Here is a 23200-nt window from a genome sequence, read left to right on the forward strand (position 1 = left end):
CAGAGTAATATTGAACTCCCTGAAGGTGCAAACGCAGTCCCAAGAATGGATTTGCAGCCGGAATTAAAATACTTTCCTCCTGGAAATATTTTTCAAATCCTGGTCATGTTTGAGGTCTGGTCTAAAATGAGACAGACTAGTGCTGATATGGGAGAAACCTCTTGGCCCCCATGTCCCTCTGGGATTGAAAACAAAGGGCATAGACCAAGTGTGTCAAGTTTTATTATCCCAGATCAAACAATGCATGATGGGGATCTGTACTCTTCTCAATCATCTGTAAAGGAAATAGGTAATAGTTGTGGGCTAGGTGGGTATGGAAAATACTTTATTGATCTGTCACCTAGCTTTTGGGATGGAATAATCTACATTGCCATCTTTTTTTTTAAATCGAAGTTCTTCCTATTACCCCTCAGTTTGATGCATCCACAATCCTTTCATTTTTAGTTACGTTTTTATGCTAGCTTGAGAATACATTATTCTAGCTGTTTAGCACAGTTCATGACATTAGCACTTGAAATCTGTAATAAATAAATCCATATTTCTAGTAACTGAGCATAAGATGGTCTCATCAAATATAGAATCGCATTACATGATATATACATTTTGTCATAAGAACCTTTCATAAATGAGGCCCTATATTTACTAGATATACAGCTTTATAAGAGAAGACCTCAAAAGGAAAAAAGCATCACATTTTAAGCGGTGATAGTTTCATTTGATACATTTGTGTAATCTGACCTTGGTTCATTTCTTTCCTTTGTCCCCTTCAAGGTTCATGGCTCAGTGGGAGAACCTTGGTGGATCTGGGTTGAGGATCCTACAAATGACCACATTTACCATTCAGAATATTTTCTTCTACAGAAGAAGCAGGTATGGTTTTTGAGTATGAGTCTTTTAATCTCTCAAGTTCTAATTGTGTGTTTTTGGTATTTATTTTCCTGTTGCTGATTTAAGGCATTGTAGATTTCATTGTACTGTAAGTGTAAGTACTAGCTGAGGTTTAAGGTTCCTGTGTTTCCTTTCAGGGGTTAAGAGGATGTAATTGTAAAGGGGAATTCATAACTTGAATTTTAGCTTGTCTATTTTTTATGTAGCTTTCCCCATTTGTTTTCTGTGAGGATGTAAAGTCTTTATCCTTTTATGTTTTTTCCAGGTTGTGATCCATGAGCCCCAGCAGTTGGTGTTCACTATTCCAATATTTGAACCCCTGCCTTCCCAGTACTACATACGTGCTGTTTCTGACAGGTGGCTTGGAGCAGAGGCTGTGTGCATTATCAACTTCCAGCATCTCATACTACCAGAGAGGCACCCACCACACACAGGTAATACTGCAGCTAAGTTTTTAAAGGTCATTTTGAAGTGAAGTACTCTACAATGTCAGAAAAAAAAATCTATCTTAATATTCTATATTAATCCTGAAAAAAAATGCATTAATCAATCTTATTAGTATCATTAATGCATGTGTAATACACAACAAACATATTTTCAGTTCCATTGATTTTTGCATTAGATGTTGTTATTGAAAGTAATTTCAGAATCGCATGTTGCAGGTGGAATGGTGCAATGGGGTGATTAGCCATTTTGTTTCTGGGAGAACATTATTTATAATAGTTTGACTGTGTAGTAAGAGTACTTTTTGGCATATAAAATATTTTACTAGTCCATTATGCGTATACTAACTATATATTATAATCAATTACCAAAAAAAGAAAGCGTATTTTGTCTTGTTGTTTCACCCCTTTCTTTGCTGTGCTTTAAGAAATATATATTCAGTGTGATATACGTTTTGGTAATGTTCCTGCTCAACAATATCAATTGCCAAGGTTTCTCATTGGAATATGCAAAATGTGCATTCAGACATTCCATGAGTGGATACTACTTGAAAACTCTTTTTATGCTTTGGACTGCAGTTATTTTTACATCATGGAAGCACTCCTATGTGTTGTGAGAATGTTTTTCATGTCATTGAGACTTTCTTAATGCTTTAATCCCCCTTAATCTCTGAGTGGTTTCTCGTTTTTCCATTTTATTTATGAAGTATTAATTTGTTATTCTACCATTGCAGAACTGCTGGATCTGCAGCCTCTGCCAGTCACTGCCTTGGAGAGCCGAGAGTACGAGAGCCTGTATAAATTCACACATTTCAACCCCATTCAGACTCAGATTTTCCACACCCTCTATCACACTGACACAAATGTCCTACTTGGAGCTCCCACAGGCTCTGGGAAGACGGTGGCTGCTGAAATGGCAATCTTCAGGGTCTTTAACAAGTACCCTGCATCCAAGGTGTGTACGTGGTCTCACATGGAGTCTAAAGCTAAAAAAAAAAAAATCTCAGTTTATAGCCACAGTATTGTTTGCTAATATCAACACGATGAGTGTTGTAGAAATACAACCAATGTATTTCTTCAACTGGACTGGGTACATATTAGTGTGAAAACGTACAGACAAATACTGGTAATATTTTAAGCCATCTCTCTTTGGCTTTAAAGGATCGTGTTGACCTAATGTTAGATAAAAATCTATTAAACTTTATTTTTAGGCACAGGTTAGTATGCCTTCTCTGTTGTTTTGATGGATTAATAAGGTTTTGTTCTAAAGTTTTCCAAAAGGAATTTGTCTTCTCTCATTTAAAGGCAGTGTACATTGCTCCTTTAAAAGCACTGGTCCGTGAAAGGATAGATGACTGGAAGATCAGGATAGAAGAAAAGTTGGGAAAAAAGTAAGTAAAATCCTCCATGTGAAAAGATGGAATGCTTAATAATTACATGCTTCTTTGTATACACAATGTTGAGGCAGGCATTTTTTTCTTGCTTATGTGGATCTCATTAAAGCTACAGTTTCTGCTGGCCCTCCCTGTGTTTTCCACCTGTTCGCAATTATTGGTGCTAATGCAGTTTCTCTAAGCGGAAAATTGCAAGCAAAGATTTCAAATGATCGATTACTGCAGCTGAAGAGGAAGACCATAAAAAGCTACAGAAGCTTGAGACTGTGGCTTTGCCAGTGGCGTCTTTGGGAAAGGGTCCCAGGGACAGGGCAGTGACATGTGGGCTGTTCTTCTCAGGGTGGTGGAACTGACGGGGGACGTCACGCCAGACATGAGAGCTATCGCGCAGGCAGACCTCATTGTCACCACCCCAGAGAAATGGGACGGCGTCAGCAGGAGCTGGCAGAACAGGAGCTACGTCCAGAAAGTCGCCATTCTTGTCATCGACGAGATTCATTTACTGGGTGTGTTGCTGCCGGAAACAGATCGTCTCTTCATTCAGGAGCTGTCTGTCACTATTCACATGAGTGAGATAGCTTATGTAGCACTTCATTTACTCTGAAGAAGAAAATGGAACATTTAGTAACACCTTAAAGTAAATTTGAATTAAATGCAAGGTAATCCGTAAAACGTGACTAAACACCGTTTTCATGCTCCTCCTCTGAATGCTGCATGTCCCACCTCCACTCGTAGACAGGATGCAGTCTGTGGTCTATTTATGCTGTGGCTGAAAAAGATATACAAAATGCAGTGAACTAATAATTTTAGCTAGACTTGAATTTTCCTTAGTACCAAGAGGAAATGGGATGTAGTCAGATGAACAGGTGAGACTGACCTAATTTTTGTGGTATTGATAAGGGTGGACAGCAGTCACATGACGTTTTGGAGTCATTTTACCACAGCAGATGTACTGTAGTACTTTTATAAATGAGCAATATCGTACCACTCTTTAAAGAGAAAATCAAAAATTAATGTTTCAACATGAATTTCAAATTCAAATTTGATCTCTAAGAAGCAGTTTGATATTTATCTTAGTATGTCATTTGCCACTCACATACTGATGATGGTGATTGGTGATTTCAACACAAAACACTTTTAATAAAAATATACGTACTTATGTATATATTTTTCAGTGAAATAATAAAAATTATCTAGAGTTTGTGGTTATTTTTAATGTGTTTAGTTTTGACACATTCGTGTTACTGTATGCACATACACACCTACATGTTATGACATACATAAGTTCCTTTGTTAGGTACGGATTAAAAAAAAACGTGCACACCAATCATGTTTTCAAATTATTTAATTGTATGTGTGAATATTTTAATTGAGACCAATAGATGAACAGTAGATTAACAATAGCATATACTAGCAAAGTTATTTTTCAGTCACCTCTAGGATTTAAGCTTTGCCTATATTTTATAGGAAATGTGACAATGGAATTTACTGCTCTTTATAGATATTGTTTAAAATGCATTATACCTTTAACAGTATTATAATGATAGGCTGTACTGTACATGTATTTAAAGCAGCAGAACATATATGTATACAATTCTTTGATATTGTTTAGGTATGCAGTGAATTGTGTCTAAATAATTTGCACACATTTCCCATGTGTTTCATTTTATCTTGAGCAACGTCATGCTGCAACACTCAGGAAGTTGACTTTAGGAAATTATTTTTTAGAGCTGGCAAATGACCCTTATAGTGCATCCAGGCTAAACCTAAATTACTAACAAGAAGGAAAACAAGTTTTGAAAGTGCACAGTCAATATCTTAAGCTGAATCACTGTACTTAGTCGTATAGTGCTCTGTCAAAAGCTTAAGCTGAAGCTTCAATACTTGATAACACATAACGTTGACAGACAGTTTTCACATTTTTTTACAGGGGAAGACAGAGGTCCAGTACTTGAAGTCATTGTATCAAGGACAAACTTTATCTCCTCTCACACTGCCAAGCCTGTGAGGGTTGTGGGACTTTCAACAGCACTTGCCAATGCTAGAGACTTAGCAGACTGGCTGGGAATCAGACAGGTACTCTCATAGCACAACCACTTCACCATCATATGGGTTACAAGTGCTACTTACAAATTCAATAAAAATGCATTAAGGTGACATTTCCAGAGGCTTGTAAATAATTCGAATTGGTAGTACTGTGAATATTATGATGTAATTAGATAATGTAGTCTTTAAAGAAATGGATGGTCATGAATATTATCAAGGTTTATTTTTTAGTTTTGTTTTTCCTTCACGCATGTCATAGGTTTGTATAACTGACGCTGGAGAAGATCATTGATTTGTATAGCGTTGCTGTGAAATGTGATTTTGATGTATTCAGCTGCACTTTTTATATATATAATAATTACACAACCAAGCAAATGTCTTTAACAATGTGGACATTGTGTTTCTTTGAAAAAGTCTCACTGCAGCCATTTTTTGTTTCGTTGTAGCCAATAACATAAAAGTGATGGTGAACTAAAAATGCTTTTAACATATTATTTGGATTTTAAGAGGGAATTTAGTTCTATGTAGGATTTCCTTGGATTGTTTTTTTTTTTCGTCTTTTGAAGTCATTGTCTGACTCCCGTAGTTTCTATAAAAGATACTATATAGTCCTCTTCTCTGGCAAACGGATTGCTTGGGCTGTTCTTCAATATTCCTATTGCCGTTTTCCTCATTGCCCTGACTAGATTTGTTAATAAATCTTAGCTGAGCTGTTTATATTAGGACATTTTGTTTAGCCACCCCATCCATTATATAGGCCGTTAAATATGCACACACACGCACCTCCAAGAAAACAACACTTCTAAGAAAATGACATCTCAGGAGAAGACATTAAAGAGGAATAATTAAACTCAACTGGGACAAGCCCTATTGTAGTTGAATGCTCACATTTTTTATATTGGGTCATCATGTCATTTTAACAGATATATTAAAATAATTGCTAATATGTAGTACATTAAGCAAGTACTTATTCCTTAAGAGAACAAATCTCAGTAGGTATCAAAGACCTATCTGCTATCAAAGCCATTTTTCCTTGTTTTGTTTCAATTGTTTTATATCATATAACCATTACCAAGCCTCATTTCTTTCCAGATGGGATTGTTCAACTTCCGTCCATCTGTACGCCCAGTTCCACTGGAAGTGCACATTCATGGCTACCCCGGACAGCACTACTGTCCTCGCATGGCAAGCATGAACAAGCCAGCTTTTCAAGGTAAACCTTTACATGCTCAGATTTTATTTACTTTTGCATTCCATTTGAAATAATTATGACAAAAGCAATCCAAAAAATATTAAAATCATTTAAATGTAATGTAAATCTGGTGGCTTTTTAATAACACTGTTAAAGACAACCCATTGTTTTTGTTATGTTCCAATAATTCTTCTTTCTTGCATTTCTGAAGTACTACATAATGTATTGTTAATGAACTACATGATTTGCAGAGTGAATTTTTATGTTATTTATACTTTTATATATATTATAAAGAATAGTATAATTTATCTTAATTTATGGTTGTTGAAGTCCAGTGTCCATCACTTTTACCTCATAATGTTCATAGTTCATCAAAATCTCAACTATATCTTTATTTTACAGTTAAATATATAGATTAGGCAGCCTTAGAACCAATTGTGTAATCCCGACTTGCGTTTAAAAGAAACTATAGTGAGCTCCAAGCAGTGAGGTGCTTCTCTGAAAATAATTCTCTGATAATGTTCAATTTCTTCTTTTTAACAACTGCAGATGAGACACTTCACTGGCGGTGAGACTGAGCCATCCTGGCAGTTCTCATGAATCATTTCTTCACAGTGGCAGCTTACAAAACCACTAATGAACAATAAATGTACCCAGGGCTTCTTAGGCTCACCTGTTTTAAGAGTGCATAGCAAGCAGCAAAATAGAGACTGTTGTTTTCTTTCACAGCAATCCGCAGTCATTCCCCTGCCAAGCCTGTGCTGATCTTTGTGTCATCCAGACGTCAAACTCGACTTACAGCTCTTGATTTAATTGCTTTCCTGGCCACAGAGGATGACCCCAAACAGTGGCTGCACATGGATGAGAGAGAGGTTTGTACAATGTCCATTTTTAAATCATCTCTGTTGCACAAACAGTACAAGGAGGTTGTAAAATCATTTGTAGTTTTTAAAATGTTGTTTCGCTGTGCACATGTATGCTTTAAATTTAGATTTTGAAACAAAAAACATTAGATCACTTTGTAATGGGCACAGCAATAACGATTGAGCTGAACTCAATTTGAATTATATATAATATGTTATAATAATATATATATAATCATATACTGTATAATGTTTTAAGCTGGAACAACAAAATGAAACATTCTTAGTGTGCACAGAGTGATAAAGAGTAGTGTTGGGTGTCTTAACGCTGCTGTTCATGTTTTCAATACGCAGACTTTCTTCTATAACAAAACAAAGTCAATTCCACCTTAAAAAAGAGAGAATGTTTTTCTTTGGAGCTTTTTCAAGCTTGAGAGAGAACAGAAAATATATTCAATAAAATTGTTTTTCTGCTCCTTCCCAACGCTCCCTCTATGCTCCACATAGCTGAAGGAGGCTCTAGAGCAAAAAATGTTAGTTCTTTTTTTACATGGAATAGACTTCTGCTTGTTCCCATGCAGTTCCTCACTTTACATGTTCTGTTGAAATGTTCTTCCTTTGACACCTGTTTGGGGTTGTGGTAATCATTGGCAATGTCACAAAAGACAGTAACTTCCTTTTGCTTCTGGCAGCTTGGAGTCAGATGCTTCATTCTTAGTGTTTTAGCTCATTGATATTCTGTAGGTCTGGGATACAGATTTTCATATATCCAGAGTTTACTTGTTCCTTGGTCTCTTTTTTGATCTTGAGGTTCTCCTCAGACAGCCGTCTCTAGTGTATTCACTCTCTCTAATTCTACTGTGGTTCCGGGTTGGTCTTAGGTGGATATTTGACCTGGGTATCCTTGGTTTGACATGCAGCTGCAATCCTTATGGCTCTCCAGACAAGCTATGCACCGTTATGACTAAAAGCTACATCTGTCCCTTCATGGAATAAGTAAACTTTTCTTCTCTTTTCAGCATGGAATAAAAATAACATAATGTTTCGGCTGTGGAGTCACCGAAACATTGTGTTACTTTTGTTCTCTCTTCAGCATGGAATAAACCTTTACGTATTCCTTTGTAGCCTACACATGCTGACGCAGCTACCTACTTGAACTACTTCTGTGCTTTCTATACTACTTAAGCTTTGCTGTTGATGCAGTGTGATCACAGTATGACAGTATAACAAACAGGTGGCCTGGGGGTGCATATATCAGAGTCCTACTGTTAATATTGTGGTGATGATATTAGTGTAATTAGTTTTTTATTTCAACTTAGGGACCTATGAGGTAGTGTGAGAAAGCTATGTGAGGACACTCCAAGCCAAATTATACGACCTTCAGCCAAGATGGTCAAACTGATCTGAGTGAGTTTTTAGCTCTCTAAGGAAGTGAGATTACACATAAGGAAAATGCGCTATCAGCATATGCTCTCTGTAGAATTAGCCACTCCTCTGGGCTGACTAAGAGTCTAATAAAGCCCATTTGAACAGAATGTGTTTGAGTCTGTGTCTAGGCTGCAGCTTGGAAGGAAAGAGAGTGATAGCTCCAGGAGAGAGTCCTTACTGGTGATGGATCAGGCAGGCTTACAAGCCTGTGGAAAACGGTGAGCTAGGAACACTTGAAAAGATATAGCTTAGGATATACTGAGGGGTGTCACAGAGTCTGGACAGGTAGGATGTGTGGAGTTTATGCACCAAGTTCAAGAGGATACACTGCACTCCCATGGAAACAAGGCATTAGTACTGATGGAACAGGACAGCGTTTTTTCTCGCCAAAGCTGTGAGACAGAGGATTCTAGATGGCACAAACTTAAGCACTCCAATATCTGCTGAGAGATTGGCGGTCACTAAGAGCATAAGGAAACAACAAAATGCATGTTACTGTGACAGGGACGCAAGTGTTTGTTATGGCGTCCCTGGCCAAACAGGATTTTCCAGGATGGTTGGAAAGACAGTTTTCATAATGAGTTAGAATGATTTGATCACTGTGTAGGAGAGACAATAGTAAGAGAAAATGTATATACTTTGCATGTGAAATCTGTATACTGGATATGTCTTGTATGTACACATATGTAAGTATATAAGAATAGAGATGGACAACACAAAAAAGCTAAGGTGGCATGCTGGAGCATAAGGAATTTGGATAGTCTGGTGAATTAAAGGTCGGTGTTAGAAGAGGGCCCTTAAGACAAAAAATGTAAAACTACAAGCAATTTTGATGACTTGTTCCATTGGCATGAAATACTATAATAAAGCAACATAACTAAGATTTCTGTAGAAAGAATGTTAGTTAAATAGAACAATTAATATTGTTTTTTCATTGGCAACATACTTATCAAATACGTTTGAATTGCAGAAATGAAGTTATTTGTATTATTTTTAGTGATAAACATGCATCTATTAATAGCCAACACAAAATCCTTACAAAAATCTGCATGTTCAAATGTACATGAAATGTAGTTCAGCAAATTTAAAGCTTATATATCATTTATTTAAAAATTTAAATATTAAATTTATATCTATATAAATATATCATTTATATATATATGTTTCATAACTGATGTCCAGGGGAAGATATATTGTTCTATTGCTTTCAAAGGCTTAAATAGAATAATAACCATAACAGGGAAGTACATTCATGGAAATTATTTTGCGTATAGTAATCAGTATCACACCAAACACATTGAAGATAAGAAATATAGGCATATCCATATTCCCGTATTTGAATTATACTACCACCAAGTTTGAGTTAACTGGCTAAACAAATATTCAGCAGACGTCTGTGTCGAAGTTTGATAAATTTTATTCGTTAAGCAGAAACACATGGTTTGAAAATGGTGTCTGTTTGAATAACAGAATAAAATAGCAGTTAAGCAGCCATCTCCATTAATGCAAGAATACTATGTTGCATTTTTAATTGGATGTTGTTCATGATTATAAATACCAAGACTAGTTTTAATTGGCTAATCATGTTTTAAACCAAAGCAGTTTAAATATGAGGTCAGATTCTCGTACATCACTGGTATTATTTTCATACCATCCTATATTGCAGCAGCCAATGCTGATATAAAGGAACAAGTAAAAGTTAATTCCATGCTTAAAAGAGAAGAAAAGAAACACAAAGTTTCATCTATGGAGCCTTCTGAAAACGTTGTTTCTTCTCTTTTCGGCACGGTATAAACCTTTACTTGTTCCTTTGTAGCCTACGGATGCTGACGCAGCTACAAACTTGAACTTCTTCAATGCTGATGAAGTTGGTTGGTTAACTAAAGTCAATTGGTTTGCTAGTGCTGATGAAAGTTTTGAAAAGAGAAAATACAACTTAAAATGCCATCGTGGTTGAAACAGCTGTATTATTATTGTGAATTAGCAAAAACCTGGGAATTTCCCTTCTAGATTTGAAGTCACACAGTGACGTTGAGCAGTAGAATGTTAGGGAAACAATGGTGCAGTGACAGATCTTGAATTACACAGGAGAATAATTGTACAATATTTTAAATCAATTTCCCATAGAATTATACTTATCAGGGTAAACGTTTTGCATTTTAATGTTTATGCCAAGATTTGATTAGTTTTCATGTCACCATTTTATTTTGTTTTTTTTTAAGTGAGCATCATGAGATGTTTGAAAAATGTAGAGGTAATTAATGACAGAGCCATTTTTTTAATAGAGGCAGGCTGAAATATAACAACCAAATACCTGTAAGGTAACAATTTGGGTTATGCAGCATGATGCCTATTTTATCCCATTTTGTTTTGTCATTTGAGTGATATCATTGTGATTAGTTTTTGAAAAAGTCCAGTTTGCAGTATACTGTATATAGGCTCCATTTCAACATAAATTTCATGGCAATGAAATAAAAGAGAAATTATCACAATGACTTGAGCACACATAAAGAAAGTCTGGGAGATGATTTCTGCCATGTTTCAATTCATAGTGCAGCAGTTCCCAATACAATTTTGAAAAGTTTCTCAAACGTGGAGTTCAGGCCACCATCTTATTTGACACATATTTTCTGTCACATATAATTTGTCTCCAGCGCTATACGTGCCACATTTGGATTTTATTGGCTATGTGGAGTTTTGAAATTTAAAAATCCTTTACAATTGTTACAGCTTTCCATGCTTAGAAACCCTAATAAATACATAATGTTAGTAAATTGTGAACCTAGGACAGAAAAAACCCAAGTGCAAGATACCATCTTCTTCATCTTTGAGACTTTTGTAAAATATATTTAGCAGTATTTAGAACATATCTATTTCAACAGATAGTCACTTATGTAGTGTAATTTATTTGGAAGTTAGGAAGTTAAGAAAAAAGTTAAACTTCGGCTTTCGTGATGTGTCTGTGTAAGTTGAACCAGAGCCTAAAGAAAGTATGACATATCCAGTGTGTCACAAAGTTACATCTGCCTATAAATCATTTGTTTAAATTGAAAAAAAACTGTAATCTAATGTCTTGATCTGTGATTTGGCATGCCCTGCCCCTAAGCTTGAGATTATAGCATGGAAATTAAAATGACTCCATCAGAACACAGGCTCATTTATCATGGTCCCATGTCATCCCCCTTGTCATTAACGATGAAACTGAAATGCTTCATCGGTTCTAATTGTAGCTCTTTATTGTAATCATGTGTAAAACTTACAATACTTACAGTAGAGAATTCTTAAGGAAATCAGATGTCACATTTTATTATACTTTACACTATTGATAATTTCAAGATTTAGCATATTTATTTGTAATGTACTGTGTACATACTGTTAATGTTTTGTACCCTTGAATTTTAACTTTAAATTCCTCCACAGACCAAAAGAGATACTATTCCTTGTTTTTTAAAAAAAACAGTTTGTTGAGGATAAGGTGCTAAATACAATCAGATTAAACCTCTTTAGCCAAAAGAACTTGAGAAACCATGTTTCTGGCAATAAAAACACATTGGGCCTATCGCATTGCACAATAATAGTTTCCTAGGGACTTATAATGTTAATTTTGTGCTTTTACATTTTGTTTAAGTAACAGCCAAGCCTTTAACAAGGTTTTAGATCTGACAGGCCAATCTTTCAGTTCAAGCACTTTTTCTGAGCCACAAAACTGAGAAAAGGATTTGTGGGTGAAGAATAGGGTTTTTCTCCCTTACATCTCATCATTTGGCAGCATCTCTACTAACGGATTCAAACAGCAGTGCATTGTTTCTTAAAATTATAGATCACAGACTCCCTTGTCACTCATACAGACACAAAACTTGGAACTGAGTGCAAGGAAATTGAGTTGCAATTCTCAGTAGTTCACAACTGTCCATGAACTTAATCTTAAGTTAAATGTTTCTTATTCAAAACTGAAAACATTTGTTTCAATTCGTGTTCTACTGTCGTGTGATTCTTTGGAAGGGTGAACTCAGTCAGTTAAGTGTGTTCTGCTTTTTCAGACACTTAAAAGAATTCTCCATCTGCATTCTTTCAAGTTATACCTAGATGAGATACTGCAAACTGCAAGGGAACATTCTTGACTTCATTAAATTTGACAGCGGAGCTGTGTCAGCATGCGTTGGTGGCAAAGAAACAAGTAAAGGTTAATTTATCTCTGCAAAGCAGAAAAAGGAAACAGAATGGTGGCTATTTAGACTTCTTTAGGTATGGAATTTGTTCCCCTGTAGTTTCAACAACTGAAACACTGTGTTTATTTTTTTTACTTTTCGGAATGGAATTAAACTTTACTTATTCTTGACTGCTGTGTCAAAATCAGTACATCAGGCCAAATATTAAATTATATTCTGGGATAAGAACCGGTACCGGTACAAAGCATGGGTTAAAAATGACAAAACTGATTGTATCCAATTGACATTTAATAGTATGCAATTGACATTTTCTATTGCTATACTGACAGGTTACAGATGCATTGGAACATTTCTTATGTAGATATGAACTAAATATTATGACATTGATTTTTTCTGTCTGTACATCCTAACCCACTAATATTATATCTAGATCAGTGTAACCTTTTTAATATCATTTGAGCTTTACACTTTATTCATTTACACTTTATTCACTTTATTCATTCAAGTTGCTTATACAGTATGCTTATGACCGGACCACATGTTTTGCTTATCTTTCTGTCTGAGAATGAAATATAATAATAATTGCTCACACTTATATAGTGCTTTTCTAGACATTCCACTCAAAGCGCTTTACAGGTAATGGGGACTCCCCTCCACCACCACCAATGTGCAGCCCTTATCTGGATGATGCGACAGCAGCCATAGTGCGCCCGAATGCTCACCACACATCAGCTATTAGTGGGGAGGAGAGCAGAGTGATTCATAGATGGAGATTATTAGGAGGCCATGATTAGTAAAGGCCATTGGGAAATTTGGCCAGGACACTGGGGTTACACACCTTCTCTTTTCGAGAAGCACCCTGGGATTTTTAATGACCACAGAGTGTCAAGACTTCAGTTTTATGTCTAATCTCAAGGATGGCGCCTTTTAACAGTATTGTGTCCCCGTCACTATACTGGGGCATTAGGACCCACATGGACTGCAGGGTCAGCGCCCCCTGCTGGCCCCACTAACACCTCTTCCAGCAACAACCTTAGTTTTTCCCAGGAGGCCTCCCATCCAGGTACTGTCCAGGCTCACACCTGCTGAGCTTCACTGGGTTGCCAGATATGAGTTGCAGGGTGACATGGCTGCTGATAAATATGTACATAATTGTTTCAAGATGTTAATATTTACTTTTAATTGTTGTCTTCAGTTTATTTATGTGAATTTCTTCCTTTTATATTGAGTATCATTATGCATGTATGATGACCTTCAGAAGGGTATAGGAAAATGGCGAACCAATTCATTCTGTTCTTGATTTAAATGTTCTGTGGAATATATAAAAGTCTGCTTTGATCCTGATGGTGATAAAGCTCTGTTTACAAACCATAACTGGTTTCTTTTTTAGTGTCAACTGTATAGTGTCTTTTTATATAAATATGTTGTTTACACTACAAAACCTATAAAAAGCAGTTTTTAGTAATATTTTATAAGGGCAATCAACAGGCTGTTTTTCAGATAAAACACTATGAGATTTAAATACTCCAGGGATATTCACTAAAACCGTATATATCCTGTGAAAATGTACACTCTTGCATTAAGTGTTTGGTATGCCAGGTCAGTGTAACAAAAACACAATTAACTTGGGGAAAATGTAGTTTTATTTTTATAATGAATGTGAAAAATATTGTGTTATTTGTCAGCACCATACAGTATTCTCTGGACAAAGGCAAGACACTGCAGTCTTCTGTAACAGAGAAAAAATGCTAGTTATTAAAATAAATCGAAAAACAAATAAACCTTAACCATTCCAATAAGTAGAAATTAAACTACAGCTTCTGATATCAATATCTTTGTCTTCCCTCTCCATTGAAATTCGCTACTTTTAAACATTAAAAGCTGAGTTTAATCTCACAACTGCGCTCTTGAACATTATTAGGACTTATTGGGTAAGAACAGACAGTGACTCACTGTGTATGTGTAGCTGTGATTGCTAATAAAGGTAGTTATTAGTAAAACCTTCTGTCTGTTTTACCAATAGTGATAAATGCTGCTATTGAACTGTCTTTCTTCCTATGCATACCTTAATCTACTGGCAAGGTAGCTGCAATAGTGTGCTGAAAAGTCAAACTACCCTTGTTTTCATGTTTGCATCCATTGAAAATGATTATAAATGAAAAATCATAAGGGTAAATGGTCTTGTGAGTGTTGGTGTCTGACATAATATTGATTAAATTAATGGTAATTTAATGTATATGTGTGTTGTTGCATCAGCAAAGTATTGCTCTGAAATCTGAGAAAAAAATTGTTTTAGATAATAACATGAATACTAAAAAATATAGTTGCTGTCAAGAAAACAGATTGATTTATCAACTCGTTCAACTTGATTTTGTTGGCCTGTGCATTTCAAGTAATAAATTGTTAATTTTATTTTTTTAAAGATGTTATCCTGTTTCTTTAGATTTTGCATTTCCTCTGCTTGCAAAATTGGTCTATCTTTCCTTGCTACTGGAACATTACACTGATGTATGGGATTATACTGGGGAATGAGCCTCATATCACTGATTTTACGTTTACCAGCGCTTTCAGTAATGTAATTTGCCACTGCCATCCGTCCATTACCGATTGAGGTAAAAATGTTGTCATGGTATTAACAGGGTGATTTCAACATATCATCTGTTTTTATAAATAGCCTTTACATCATTGTATTTTATTTCAGTGCTTACATAAGTTTTCTATTTGCAGTATTTTTAGATGGCAGTATTTTTACGGTTTGTCATTGTAGCTCTGTAATTTTGCCCATAATTGTCATTGCATTTATTATGCATCCTTGATAGCAAAACATATTGTTTTAAAAACACAAATAAGGTAGGAGAGCTATAAAACTGAGATGGATGTGTACAGTATATGGGAGTTAGACAGTTTTTCTTTTTGGCATAACAACCAGTTTTGCTCAATTACTTTTTAAAATTTTATAAAAACAAATATTTGTTTTCTGACAGCAGTTGAAAATATTGTTCTTAGTTTTTTGAGTCTTTAAGTAATTGTAATGATTATTTACCTGTTTTTAAGGATGTATGTGTGAGTGCTTATTGCACCAAATTACAAATTCTATTAAAAACAGAGCATAACATCCAGTTAAAGCCCACCTCATGTTTGGAATCATCCACTCTAACAACTACAGTATACCACGGTACTTGTTGTTAACTACAGTTGATTAGCGTATTCATGAAAAGACACCACATTTTGTCTATGTCTACATATTAAAAAAACATAGATATTTCTGTTGTGTTGTGTTTCAAAAGATCAGATGAGTCGTAACTGCACCAGCTGTTAGAACTCCATAAAAATAAAATGTTGAAGAAATGATGTGGTAAAAAAACAAGCAGTTTTTCTTCGTATTCCAGTCTATGGGTACTGCCTGTGTACCGCCTTGTACAGAATGATAGCAGTCCTGGCAGTGGCTGTGTGTGTTCCATTGATTTATGCAAAAAGCCTGGAGTTTTCCTTGTAGCACCTCTGAGTCCCTGCTGCTAGAATGACAGCAGGCAAGTGAAAGTTGCAGACCTCCCATTGGGGGGCCTTCATTTCTCCTCTGGTACATTACGCTGCCGTGGAGGTATTACTAACAGGAAAGCAAGCCTTCCCTGCAGTCCCCTCTCTACAGCCACCCACCACCGGCTTTAAATGACAACGGCAACATCTGTACTTTAAACCCCCATCAGTGGGATTTGTGGTTAATTCACGCTGAGCCATCATCAAAGGGAGGGAAAGCTGTTAGTGTTGGCCAGCCTGTGTGTAAGCTGTATCTCCATGTGAAATCTATGGCTAAAGCCCAAAGCTACTAGCAGTGCCTGAGCAAGTGTGGATCTGAAATAATAAATGTAAAACAAATCTGTTGTGTTCTTTGCATTGTCCCTCTCAGGTCACAGTTCAGAATGAAAGAACAGGTCTTGGTTACTCAATTGCCAGGTCATTTGTCATTGGTTTGTATGGTCCAAGCAACAAGGGCTTTTTGATTTTGCCTAAATATGAAAAGCAGCTTTAATTGTAAAATTATTATAAAATTAATTCACTTGTTCAGTGAAGTATAGATTAATGGACCACTTTGAGATTTGTTATATCTTCAACACAAATAGTTTATTCATCGGCTTCAGAAATATATTTATATAATTCATTTTTGCAAGCCCATGATACAAATTCTGAACTTATAGCACTTGCTTAGAGCCATTATCTGTTTGGAAATATGAAATTGTTCACAGTCAGGTACTAAGCTGTTAGAGTATCAGCATCCTGAAAAGCCCTTGTATTTTACTAAGTCTTGGTATGCGTTGCTTATTTGATATGTTTGAAATTAACAGCAGCTGCAGCATATTAAAGAAATTACTCATGTTAGACAAACAGCAATTTATTTGGACTTAATAGCAAAATAAATCAAAGGTACTGGAACATTTGGATTTAAAATACATTTCTTCATTTAGGTACAGTATATTGTACATTTGTGCTTGTGTCTATACACTCCCAATATATGACAGTGGCACTATGTTTTGTCCTACTGCCTCACCGCTCTGACCTCTTGGGTTTCATTCCATACAAAAGGAGTGCCTTTTGTGTGGAGTTTGCGTGTTTTAACCCCCCATTTTAGCACAGATTTTCTCTGGGTTTTCTGGCCCTGCTGGCCAAGATAATTTGTGTCTGTAAATTGTGCTTGTGTGTGTCTGTGCACGCTCCAAGTGGCCTTGTGCCATTTGCCTTCAGGGTGATTCCGGGTTGTTGTAACCTGTATCAGGGATAAGAGGCTTTCTGATAATGAATGGATGTTCAGTGCCTTGTAGAAGTATTCAGACCTTTGAACAATTTTCACACTTTGTTGCTTTAGAGCTTCCCGTCATGACACATTGAAGTAACAGAAAGTATCTGTCGTAGATGCAACCTACTCCACACATTCAAAACAAAAAAAAATAGTTCAATAGATAATATGAAATGAAAATGGAAAAGACATGAGTACATAAAGTGTTCAAAATCAGTGCTGTGACAAACCTAAATTAATTTAGGTACACAAAATTACCTTAACAACCCATAGATGGTTCTCATGATTTCAGAATAAAAGCCACCGGTCTGTGTGAGGTTCCTTGGTCAGGTAGTGAATTTCACATTTCAAAGCAAGCCAGGGATAAAGTCATTAAAAAACACAGATCAAGAGAAGCGTGCAAAATGTATTGTAGTCTCTCAATATCCCTGTGAGTACTGTAAGGACAACAAAATGAAATCTTAAGACCTACAGAGTTCAAAGATGAAAGAAAAAGCAGTTAATGATATCCCAGTCACTCCACAAGGCTGGCCTGCATGGCAGAGTGGAAAACCCTTCTCTTATCCCACATGGAGTCGACAACAAAACACCTGAGAAAATATGGCAAAAGGTGCTTTAATCAGATGAGACTACATTACATTTACCTTAATTAAATTCTTTTTACTTTAAACATTTAACATGGAACAAGATTACTCCAAATTTATTACAGTATTGCTTCCCAATTCTTTTATCAGGTGCTTTTATTTCATTCACCTACTGAACAGAAAGTTACATTGGCAGCATAGAGGACCAGAAGATATCTTTTCTTGCCAGTCATTGAACAGATGAACAGAGCAGTAGTATTTTCTCTTGGGCTGTTTTACTTGTATATTTACATGTGTATTTACATGAGGGTGAGTGCGCCATCAGGCAGGCTTCGAAAGTACATTCTGTTTTGGTCTGCATTCCAGTCATCTTCCTCACGTGAATGTATTTCTGCTTAGGACATCTCTACTGTATGTATTTAAAACATCAATATCTTCTTATTTTCTTACAGCAGTTACACCCGCCAGTGCTGGCCTTAAAGTCCTTAGATCTTGGGTCCACTGCCAGTTCTTCTTCTTTCTGCAGAAGACCACTTGGGGGCCATTTCATTTTCTGGCATTTGTGTTTCAAAGCACTGAGTCAGCCAGAGGCACCTTGCCTGGCTGCATTTTGAGAAACTTACACTATGAAAACCGTGGAATGCCCAGTTTCTCAGCTGTTTGGCTGCTTTTGGGAAGATGATCATAAGACTACAGAAAATATTTATTTTGACTGCCGTGACAGCATGAAAAGAACAACTTTTTCTCAACATGGGTTGCACTTTATCTGCTATAATATTATAGCAGATAAATATAGCATTATAGCAGACAATATTTTATCATATTTAAAACAGATTAACTGGCACATTGGCTTCAGCTCTCCCGCTACCCTTCATTGATAAAGCGGTAACAGAATGAACGGATGAATGGTTAAACAGTGGTATGCTTGGAACAGTGTCCCAAGTTCTTTTGGTCACTATATTTGGTTGATTACTTTATCAGTAATTCTTACTGCCTGCACAGCATTGTGAAAAACTGATGGCTCTGCCCATATTTTGTGTGCCGATATTGAGAACATCTTCTCTACTTTATGTCAAAGACATCTGCTTTATATCACACGTCATATACTGTATGGAACCCACACCTGTAAAAACCATCACCATTATTGTTGTTACCTATTGATGTTTTGTTTTGCAGATGACTGATGTAATTGCTACAGTTCGTGAGTCGAACCTGAAATTGACCCTTGCCTTTGGAATCGGCCTCCATCATGCTGGTTTGCATGAAAGAGACAGGAAGACTGTGGAAGAACTGTTTGTTAATTGCAAAATCCAGGTACTCATCTGTCATACTGGCTCCTTGTTTCTGTTTTTCTCATTGATTGGTCATTTTTTTAAATACCGGAAGGTTAAAGAGTCAGCAGTTTCAGTAAAACTTGCAGTTTAAGGGCTTGTTTTCAAAACTTTTTGATTGTCATTCATTCTATCCTCATCATGTTATCTTGGAGCTGTTAAACGTGTAGCAATCATGTGCTCACATCCGCTGGTAGTAGAGTCGTTTCTCCTGACTCTCCTCCATAGAGAGATACATGTATTTGATCCCACTTGTTTCAATGCTGAATAGTCTCTGTTAGTTTGTAACTCTATTTATATTTTTAAGAGCTGAAGGGATAAGTATAAGGCTTAATCTCCCCTCTCCCAGTGTGATTTTTATTTTATTTTTTTCTAATTAGGTTCTGATTGCTACAAGCACACTGGCCTGGGGAGTGAACTTCCCTGCCCATCTTGTGATTGTTAAAGGAACTGAATACTACGATGGAAAAACCAGGCGTTATGTTGACTATCCTATCACAGGTAATCCCATTAGCTGTGATGTGAAGACTGATATTTTAAATTCTTTTATTATTTTGCTTTGCAATGTTCAGTTACTGTCTAGATTGTTCATTTTATTTGATATTTCCTTTGTATTTCTTTTTTAAGACGTTCTTCAGATGATGGGTCGTGCAGGCAGGCCACAGTTCGATGACCAAGGCAAAGCTGTGATTCTTGTCCATGACATTAAGAAAGATTTCTACAAAAAATTCCTCTATGAACCATTCCCTGTTGAGTCAAGGTGAATTATACTCACGGTGTACTGTAAAATTGTAAATCTGCACAGAGTTATCGCTTAAACTTGTTTGTCCATTAACACCTCACTGGTAGATTTCTGAAAGGATTTGCAGTTTTCTTTAAGCAAAGCTTTATCAGGCTATTTAGCTGGCATTAAGAAAGCAAAGACAAGAAAGAAAGTGAAGTCTTCAAGTAAAATAAATACAGACTATTGTATACCCAGTGATTCCTTTGTCATTACACTTTACTCTTTGTTGAATATTGAATTTCTAGTTTTCTTTATTGATTTTTTTTTGCTAATGATTTTTTACAGCTTGCTGGGTGTACTTTCGGACCACTTGAACGCTGAGATTGCTGCAGGAACAATTTCATCGAAACAGGATGCCATGGATTACATAACCTGGACGTACTTCTTCCGCCGTCTTGTAATGAACCCCAGGTATGACTTCATACTGTATATCATGTTGACTTCTATATCTTTTGAAGATGATTGACATAGTTGTGAAAAATGTGCCATTCTAATGTGCAGAGAGGGTAAGATATTCTCTCAGATACATTTAATATACTGTCATTTTTTCAGTTTCTCATCAAATGCATTGAATTTGGCAAGTAACTGTATCGAATATAGTCTGCTTTGTGGGGCACAAAACAAGTGACATTTTAACAGTCAACGCAAACACATTGAAACATTTTACAGTACATTGTGAAAAATTAACAATTTAAAAATCTGACAAAATTACTTGTAAAACAAGAACAATATGAAAACTGATCTATGGAGTAATCATACTCTATAGAAAAAAACGTAATCTTTTTTAGCAGTTTTAGATTTTTTTCTCGTACAGATTAGCATTGAGAATTACTACTATCCATGGTTCTCAGGTGTATCCTGGAAATTGGTTTTTGCAGGTGATTTTTTTGCAAAGCCGTTGACCATAGGACCTAAAATTACAGTAATGCTCAGTCCATGCTTTCATCCTTGTAATTTTGGTGGTATTGAAAGAATGTATTAATTTTTTTTTGTTTTTATGAAAGCATGTGAGCACCACTTTAAATAAGTGCCTTTTAAGTTCTTATATTTTTTAATTTTATGTGCTGCCTCATTTTAGCTTTGTAGTTTACAAGCTATTCCCACTGTTTTGAACACCACCTAGGCTTCACTGTGCAAACTGTAAAAAAAAGGGTTTGTTTGCATAAGGGGTTTCTATTCCCCCAAACCAGGACATCTCAAATTAAGCTATTAAAAAAAAACATTCATCTGTATAACGGCCTTTATTGTTCCTCATTATTAATTATTAATTAGACAATACTTGGTATATGGAAAATTTACTGTAATTACCCTTTAGATTTGTGTAATTAAAGTGGGTGGGTTATGTGCACTAATTGCACCAGAAAAATTATGACAAATGACAGAAACAAATAGTAACTGACCACATTGACATATTAAAAAAAATCTGTTCATTATTTTATAAAGTCAGTTATTATAAGTGTTGATTAAAAAAAGGCATATTATACAACTGACAGATGTTTTATGCGCAAATAAACAACCAAGTTTAACTTTAACTGTGGCTGTGTAAAGTACTTATCTCTTTGCCTGGACGTGCCATTGTAAGCTGCTTTAAGAACAGACATTGACCCTGAAAGAACAATGAAGAGCACAACTCATCCCTGTTAGATTTGATAATAACTGAAATATTTAAAGCCTATAAAACACATTGTGTAACTGCTATGTTCAGTCTTAACTCAACCAATTTAAATGGACTTAAATCATCATGGGCAAGTGTTGTGCTATGCTGATGGCAGAGTGGTTAGCACTGGGTCTATTCTGGACTGCAGCACCTTGTGGGTTGCATGTTCTCTTCACTCACTTGGGTTTTCTAGATTTGTCCCAAAGTCCTAAGACAGGCTGACTAGATTGACCTTGCACCCCGTGTCTCCATTCAAGGAATGTTGGTGTTCATTGATTATTTTGTTCCAGAAATGAAAAAATATTGTGACGATCGAAACCTAACATTAAAAATTATTCTTACAGAGAGAGTTGTTCCATACGACTTTAAACTTGAGTTGAGTTCTTACCACCACGCATTATTAGTGATCTTCCCAATAGATCAAGATGTGATCAGTAACTTTAAACACACCAACAGTGTGTGAAAAAAATATATAGCCTGAAGCAGCAAATGAATTTGATGGTTTCCAAAAGATCACAATTCGAAAAGAGTTGATGTTATCTACTGTATCTGCTGTATTTCTATTTGTTGTTTTAATGGGTTATAGGAATATTAAAGGTATATGCCAGTGTCTGACTTGTGTGTTACAAATGTATGTCAGGCTAATTAAATTATTCCTTATCCCTTTCTAAGTCATTTAACTATACTTTGCATTATTTAGGAACGTAACTTGGACTTACACTGGACCCTCTTCACTGTATTTGGTTAGCTACACAGGAAACATACACTCAGTCTAACATATGACCCCTAACCCTGTTCTATAATAAACTCCCACTTTAAATCGCATGGGCAACGTTTCCACTTATTTTCAATAATTTACATTATTCTTATGTGGGAAAATTCCCTTTTATACTTCGCTTTCTGGTCCCTGACATACATTGGGGACGTCCTGTACTTATGATACTTACTCATGAAGTAAACATACAGTATACAGTATTATTTTCATGGTCAATTTAGAGTATTAGTGTATATTATTTTGCAAAGCATTTCTCAGAAAATGTATAAAGCAGCCCACAGATCATCTTTCTGTAAATGGATGCATTGATATATGCATAAACATTCTCCATTAGTCCTGAGAGCTTTATTAAGCTCTATTAACATCTCTTTACAAATGTGAGAAGCATTGTGCTTCTGTTTAGTTTGTGTTGTGAATATGCTAATCAGCCTCAGTTTCTGATCAGTCACACTTCCCGGACCTACTTTGTTAGCACTTAGTCGATTACACTTTTATTATCTGTTGTATTTCCTGAAGATAAAAACACTGTAATCTATATGATTAAAGTTGCATTGAAGTCTGAGCGATTTAATGTATTTGAATGAAACATACATATTAACCTGGTGGCACATTTAAAAAAACAATAGAATTATCTTTCTTTGTTTTCACTGATTCTGTGAAACCCCACTCTGTGTAGCAAGCTGCATGGAAACATGGTACACACCAGGTGTTCTTAATAGATAGCCCCTTTGAATAACAGTCTTACTACAAACGCACAAGGCCCTCATTTGTTTTGTCTTTGCAAGCTGCCCCAGAAGTGCTCTATATTCTTCAGTGTGTGCAAAGATTTGTTGGAAGTTTAAACATCAATGGAG

At 35.9% G+C, this 23200-nt stretch overlaps 1 protein-coding gene across 4 annotated transcripts in view; it reads left to right on the plus strand.

The window, feature by feature from the left end:
- Nucleotides 1-23200, plus strand: part of ascc3 (activating signal cointegrator 1 complex subunit 3) — a 375545-nt gene that overhangs the window by 313687 nt on the left and 38658 nt on the right. For all 4 annotated transcript variants that reach the window (XM_088625716.1, XM_088625717.1, XM_088625718.1 and 1 more), the window contains exons 23-34: nt 772-870; nt 1154-1322; nt 2066-2286; nt 2637-2722; nt 3065-3231; nt 4656-4801; nt 5864-5984; nt 6693-6835; nt 18976-19113; nt 19511-19631; nt 19758-19890; nt 20200-20325. In XM_088625716.1, coding sequence (XP_088481842.1) covers nt 772-870; nt 1154-1322; nt 2066-2286; nt 2637-2722; nt 3065-3231; nt 4656-4801; nt 5864-5984; nt 6693-6835; nt 18976-19113; nt 19511-19631; nt 19758-19890; nt 20200-20325 — 1670 coding nt within the window. The remainder of the gene's footprint in view (nt 1-771; nt 871-1153; nt 1323-2065; nt 2287-2636; nt 2723-3064; nt 3232-4655; nt 4802-5863; nt 5985-6692; nt 6836-18975; nt 19114-19510; nt 19632-19757; nt 19891-20199; nt 20326-23200) is intronic.

This window comes from Lepisosteus platostomus, chromosome 3 (assembly GCF_059453375.1).
Source record: "Lepisosteus platostomus isolate fLepPlt1 chromosome 3, fLepPlt1.hap1, whole genome shotgun sequence".
In the NCBI taxonomy this organism is placed as follows: Eukaryota; Metazoa; Chordata; class Actinopteri; order Semionotiformes; family Lepisosteidae; genus Lepisosteus; species Lepisosteus platostomus.